The 7,396-nt window shown below is 35.0% G+C and overlaps 1 protein-coding gene across 1 annotated transcript; it reads left to right on the top strand.

Moving 5' to 3' along the window:
* Positions 1 to 2,236: 2,236 nt before the first annotated feature.
* LOC120633290 (keratin-associated protein 19-2-like) lies at positions 2,237 to 4,980 on the top strand. The gene is made up of 2 exons (XM_039903470.1): positions 2,237 to 2,309; positions 4,509 to 4,980. The coding sequence occupies exons 1-2, from the start codon at positions 2,301 to 2,303 to the stop codon at positions 4,887 to 4,889; spliced, it is 390 nt and encodes a 129-aa protein (XP_039759404.1). The 5' UTR covers positions 2,237 to 2,300; the 3' UTR covers positions 4,890 to 4,980.
* Positions 4,981 to 7,396: the final 2,416 nt, after the last annotated feature.

The raw sequence follows: 7,396 nt of genomic DNA, 5'->3' as shown, positions 1-7,396 counted from the left end.
GAGGGACCTACCAAAAGTAATACAAAGTGTGTGTTTAGAGACAATTCTTTTAAAAACAACTAGCTGTTGCCCGCGACTTCGTCTGCGTTTGATTTTGTTTTCTGATGTGACATTAAATTTAGTTGTAGTTCTAAAAAAAATTTAATGAGGGGTTTGCTACATACACATACTATAACCTCTAAAGTACAAAAATAATTATTTAAAAAGGTTGTAATTTGTCGGAGTTATGGTGTAAAATCGTTAAACACTTTCTTTCCCTATCCCAAAGGAACCGAGCTTAATTTCAGGATAAAAGGTATCCTATATTATTTCTAATACCTTCAAGAATATGTATAAAAAGTTTCATGAAGATCGGTTCAGTAGTTTTCGCGTGAGAGCTTAACAAACAAAGTTACATTCACATTTATAATATTAGTAGGGATAGAGATAGGGATAGGGATTCTCTAAACTAAACTAAATTTACAGTAATAAAAACAGTGGTAACCCCCTTTCATAATTGTGAAAAAATATTATTGCTAGCGATTGTCACTTTGGTTTAGCTTCCAGATTAGAGCACAATATCATTGACAGCATGGTTCATCACCCTATGACCAGCCCACTTCTTCTTCTTTTGATTCATGGCTAGACCAGCCCACTATCCTTTGTGTCCTCATAGGATTAGAAGGCACGGGTCTCCTCCCACAAATCACAATGAGATGGGTTTTGGCTGTAGTCCACCACGCTGAACAAGTGCGGATTGGTAAACTTCACACGCCTTTAAGAATACTATGAAATCCCAGGCACGCAGATTCCCTCACCATGTTTTCCTTCACGTGATAATTGATTTGCTTAAATTGACTAATTAACTGCTAACTAGTATCTAAACTATTTCCTATAGTTACATCAACATATAACGTATCTATAAATTTCCGAGATGAACTTATTATGAGCTTATACCAGGTTATTTACCTGCCCCGTTTAGTCACAGCTCGCGTGATGTGGTTCTTGCGCACTACAGATTTCAGAACCAAAAACACAAGTCGCGTAGCCCAGATATATAAGAAACTATATAGCCCATATATAAAGATATGATAAGCAATTATTGGTAAGTCTTATGATTTTGCATTAGAGAATACAAAATGAAAGAATAATTTTTTCACTAGCAAAAATGGCGATGTTTTACGTTACCAATATTTTATATTGCAGTTTGTAATTCAGCGGCATCGTCGGCCATTGAAGTTTATTCTCCGTTCGAGATCTAGCTTTACATCAACTGATATGTGTTTCCTACGTATTATTCGAACTACAAATTACATTAGTCTAATGTAGTAACTTCCCACTTGACCATTTAGTCTTTAGACTAGCTGACATAGAGGTTACTAAGCTTAATATATTTATAACAATATAGTAGCTTAGCTTAGCTTCACAATATATTTATAACGATATAGTATTTGTAAGACAACATATTAGTCTTTATAAACAAAAAGTGGACATAAACAGTCGACTTACAAGAAATGGTCATAAATTAGTGTCATCTGCATATCGTCTGCGTAAGGTACAGGGATCATTTGTGGGATTGAGTATACGCTTTTATAATATGATTCCTAAGGTGATTTTGGACCTGCCAATGCACAAGTTTAAAGAATTTGTTAAAACACATTTATTACAGCGAGGTTACTATACAATTGATGAATTTTTTAATGACAAGGTTGCTTGGAAGCATCCGGCTCCGCTTTCAGCTCTCACAAGATAGAAAAATGAATGTTAAAATGCAAAATGTAAATTGTTGATGTTGGAAAAGAGCAACTGCTGAGTTTCTTGCCGGCTTCTTCTCGGTAGAATCTGCCTTCCGAACCGGTGGTAGAATCACTACAAACAGACAGACTTGACGTTTCAAAAGTGCTTATATTAGGCCTACTTGAAATAAATGAATTTTGAATTTTGAATTTTTTTGAATTTTAATATGATGATCAGCACAATAATACCAACTAAAAGCAGTTCACCAGTGCTACTGAGCCAGTTTGGGTTGATAATAAAACGTAATTAATTGGACTAGGAATACGTTGGCGAAATAGAATGCGCGTACAAAGTTTGAAATTTTATTGTAGCTTCCCCGCAAATCATGTGCGAATTAAAAAGCAATGCCTCGAGGTCCGTACCCCCGACCGGCCACTCTAAGAAGCCCGACACGTCCGACTTTCGCCCAGTGCTCTTGAACTTGGACTACTAGTGCGTGAATACCCTTGAAAGTATGTACTTACACAGGCCCGTATAAATAGGTTGGAACCCCCAAAGACTTAAACATTATTCCGTTCGCAACCATGAACACTGTAAGTAGTGTAATTTTATATTAAAAAAGTGTTTTTATAATAATTCCAAGATTATAATCTCTAAGATTAATCTTAAGTTATTCATTAGAAGGAACTTCATTGAGATTTAACTTCAATTAAAATTATACTATGTGATATTATCTGGATTCTGGTGGCATATTTTACTGCTTTTTTTTTCTAATAACTAATCATTGCGAAGTAAACCTTTTATTACAGTAAAATATTTAAAAAAAAAAACTAATTAATAGGTTAAAAAGGTGTTAAATATGTGTATTTCAATTCGGGAATAATTTACTGGATTGCGGTGAACCTTGTAAACTAGTGGTAAGCCACTATCGGGTTTAACAGAATATGGAGTGATAGAATAGAAGAAATCTTATTAAAAAACAATAGGGAATTTAAAAGAACTTCTCAATATTTAAACTTAAAGTTATATTCCTGGTGCCATAATTTGCTCACTGCTCACTCCATATAGGCAAACGTTGTTACAGTCTTATAATTTGTAAACTTCTATATTGTGTAGTATCGGTTGCCGGCAGGGGCAGTTTGGGAATGTATAATTTCTGAATTTTCTTAGTTTCGGTCGTGGCTAGTAACCCTACCCCACTGAGAAAGAAGTTCTAAGCGACTTAGTGTTCAGGTACGATGTCGCGTAAAAATCGATTAGGGGGTTTAATATAACTGCCCTAAAAGGTTAGCTCATTACCATCTAAGACTGCATCATCTCTTACCAGCTGGTGAGCATGCAGTCAAGGGCTAACTTAATGGGAAATAAAAAAAATCCAGTAACGGTTGCGAGCGACTTTGCCAGCATACTTGTTTCTTAGATATCCCTAACTTAAATAAACTCGATTTCAAACCTTGTGGTACATTTCCAGACATAAAATTAAGTAATTCAACTCCCTGCATAATGACTTTTATAGCCAGATAGCTAACCTGGCTATAAGATCATTCCGATGACAGACGAAAACTAAAAACGTGTTGATGGCTATGCTATATTATGAGCTTATTAACATTTTGATGACGCTGTTATGTCGAAAACACAGACCAACGCACTTTGAATGTATTTATTTGCATAGTTTGTGACCGGTTATTATATAAGTTGCACGCTTAGAATTAAATTTACCATAACACAATAAAGATATAGGTAAATGAGCTGAGAAGAATTGAGAAAATTATTTGAAAGTAAATATTAGTTTAGGTTTTCCACTAGAACAGACTGAATTTTTTGTATGAGCAGACTAGACTAGTATTATAAAAATTTCATTCAATATTAAATTTAGTATTAAAAGAAATGTTTTATATTTATTATTCATATATTCTAGGATATTTCTAAAATAATTCAATATATTATAAAAATATTTTTTATTCATTGACTTTCCATGAGGTAAATTAAATTGGCTTTTAGTTATTAAAATAAAGATGAATGAAGAATGATGTTGCCACAAAATGGAATCCGTTATAATTTTATAATATAATCTACTAACTGTTGCCCGTGGTGAAATTTTCATTTGAAAATAAAATAAATCCCGGTTCCAACTATGCTATCTTTAGCAGAACCTCAAAATGATTATAAGTTAATATTCCATGATTTGTACGTTAGAGACGGACACAATAAGACCAAAATACATCAAATATGGATAGAAGCAGGCGTCGTTATTTTACGGAAATCTATGATATATTATGAAAATTAGGCTTAATTTACTATACTCCGCGAAAAGCAGGAGAATTTGTATGGTATAATTTATAATTTCTTCAATCCTTATACTCCACACCAAACAGATCTTCGGCATGCACGAATAATTGTTAATATTTAAAATTGATTGTAGAGTCAACGTCTCCTGAGGATGTAATGTTTGGTTCGTAAAACTTCCAAAAAATATCAAAGGTGTTCGGTACGTTAAAAATGCCAAAACCTTTAAAGTGATTACTTAATTCTGTCAAAATAACTATCATCAGCATAAATCTTTAAAAACAAACTTTATAGTGGATTTAAACTGATTGAATAATTACTTTAAATTATAACTGTTGCAAGAAATGGTTACATACATTCCTTCACCCGAAAAACCGCTATTGATTAATACAGATTGTATGAGCGGCCTCTGTTTTCGGTTAAAATAAAAATGGTGATAGTTATGCCTGGTTCCACAAATCAAATAATATAAAATCCGTTAATTATTCTAATTCTTTCATTTGCAGTTAATGTACGTCGGCTTAATCGCGTGCGTGTGCGTGGCGTACGTAACAGCACTACCGTTTCCAGCAGAACAGCAAGACAGTAATGACAATAAATCAAAGACTGAGTTGGAGACTCTAGTTCCCGCTGAGACCCATTGGGGACGTCGAGGATGGGGCGGAGGACGAAGCTGGGGTGGCGGACATGGCTGGGGAGGTAGAGGTCACGGGAGTGGTTACGGCTACGGAGGTGGTTACGGCTACGGAGGTGGCTATGGAGGCGGCCACGGTGGAAGTTACGGACATGGTTACGGAAGTGGTTACGGAGGGGGTTACGGAGGAGGTTACGGAGGCGGTTTCGGAATTGGTTACGGAGGTGGATACGGCGGTGCCTGGGGACGGTGATTGAAGATTCCTTCGAGATCAACAATAGTATTTTTTAATAATTAATTTCTGTGATCATTTATATCGTAATAAAATTCTAGTTTAAATTACAGTTAAAGGTTTATTTTTTCGTCCCACTATATAATCATTATTATCAACCCAATACTGGCCCACTACAGGCCATGGGTCTTCTCTCAGAATGAAAAGAGTAAAAGCTGTAACTTCACAGTTTTGAGAACTTTATGGAGAATTTTCAGGCATGCATGGTTCCTTGCTTTGTTTTCCCTCACGCATATAATTCTGAAAAGCTCGAGATGCGTGCCGGGGATTGACTAAGTCCCCCTGAAAGAAAGGCCAAAGCCAGGTTATCACCTCCTTTTCCCGACCAACATATCTTTATTCATATAGATCCATAGATCGCACTTTTAATGCGTACTTTACATAATAATTTGTAAATGTTAGAGATGACGGCGATAACTACATTTTTAAACTTAAAACTGAAGCTTCGAGGGCTCCACACGCGCCCTGGTTTAAGAAGAAACCCAAAACAAACTTATCCGAGTGTATAACTTTTTGTACTCACATTGTCACATGTTTTAGGGACCATTTTCGAGCAGCAGTTATCCTTCTATGTTTTTTTGATTGGCTGATCTGTTGCCGAATTAGGGAACAAAAAGATTGAAATTAAATGCGAACAAATCCTCATCCAACAATTTTAGATCCCCCCGCTACCCCAATTATCTATACTTAAGTATAACAAATCTGTAACTGGAAGATTTCTGTACATTTAATATATTTTGAAAATTTTGACCGGGGGATGCTTTATAATCGATACTGAGTCCAAAACAGATTTTTATATGTCTGTCTGTCTGTCTGTCTATCCGGGCATCACGTGAAAACTACTTTAAATAAAATTTTGTATAGTTGTAGCTTTTATTCCGGGTCAACATATAGGATAATTTTTATCCCGATAAACAGTAAGTTTCCTCCGGGAAATGGGATGAAATTTTTTATCAATTTTACTTCATAACTCCGTTAAATTAGAATGAATTTTAATAATTCCTTTTTTTTCCGCATTTGTCTTTCAAATTCCGCGCAACGGAGTTTTAGACTGACGTGGTTGTTTTAGATGGGCATAGTTGAAATGTTATCCAGCAATGATGTTTCGATTTCGATTTTGTTTTGCATTGGTAGTATTAATTAAGGCTACAAACCATCACGCTACAACCAATGGCTACCATCATTAATAAATAATGTTGCAAAAACTGCAAAAAATATCCTATTTGAGAGATTCCGATACGTGCGATGCGTGAACGGTAAACGTTACGCCAAACGACGGAAATATGTAATAATAAGTATACCGGAATTGTTTCTTTAAAGTTCTATAAAACAGTCCGCGACAGCATACAACTACTTTTTGAAGTTGACTCATTCGCGGACAAAGTCGCGCGGTTCCGCTAGTAGTAAATAAATTAGTAAAAAGTTAGAGTCAAATTTCCCAACCTAAGTCTAGCAATGAAAATTTCTTAGCAGAAAAAGTCGCCTGATAATATTTAAAAGCATTCATTTCTGTAGACGACATTAATTCACCAAACGAGTTTGACTGTAGGAGCTGGTACATGAGAAAGGTTCATTGAAGCATATGAATTTCATTTTGATATCTATTTGTCGGAACATAGCATTAGGTTTGGATATACGCATTACGTAGTAGATACTAGGTGTTTACAGTTGTTGACGGTTCGGATAGAACTATGTGTAGAGGTATAATTAATACTAGCTGGCCCGCGCAACTTCGTCTGCACCAAATTGTTTTAATATCTTAAAAAAACCTAGAAAGTAATTGCAGCGCTAATTTATTTCCAAACTATGTTATTCGCGGCCGTACGTGTTATTCTATATCCGACGCAACTTCTAAGCGAAGGGTTCAATTTCAATATTTTAAAAATGAATTTGCAGGTATGAAATCAAACTTTATATTTATATTATTTTATGTCTTTCGCATTTATAATATTAGTATTTAGTAGGAAGATACGCATGCATTCGATCGTTGTCCCTTATGCCTCGCGACTTGCTGTTATCTGTGAAGAGTCATGTCCTTTATCTCCAACAATAGTTATCAGATCTTCATTAAAATTGGACAGTAAATGCTTCATAGTATAAACTTTCAAATAAAAAAAGAATTATTAAAATCGGTCGAAATTTAACGGAGCTATGAAGTAAAATTCAGAAAAAAATTCATCCCATTTCCCGGAGGAAACTTTTTGTTTATCGGGATAAAAAGAATCCTATATGTTGACCCGGTATATTAGCTACCACTACACCAAATTTAATTTAAATCCGTTCAGTAGCTTCACGTGATGCCCGGACCGACAGACAGATAAAAATTAAATAAAAATCTGTTTTGGACAAAGTGTCGATTATAAAGAACCCCCCGGTCAAAATTTTCTAAATATATGAAATGTACAGCTATCTTCCAGTTACAGTTTTGTTATAAGTATAGAAGTTTAGATGGTCTATACGTATACACC

This window comes from Pararge aegeria, chromosome 21 (genome assembly GCF_905163445.1).
Source record: "Pararge aegeria chromosome 21, ilParAegt1.1, whole genome shotgun sequence".
Classification (NCBI taxonomy): Eukaryota; Metazoa; Arthropoda; class Insecta; order Lepidoptera; family Nymphalidae; genus Pararge; species Pararge aegeria.
This window is presented reverse-complemented; position numbering and strand designations above follow the sequence as displayed.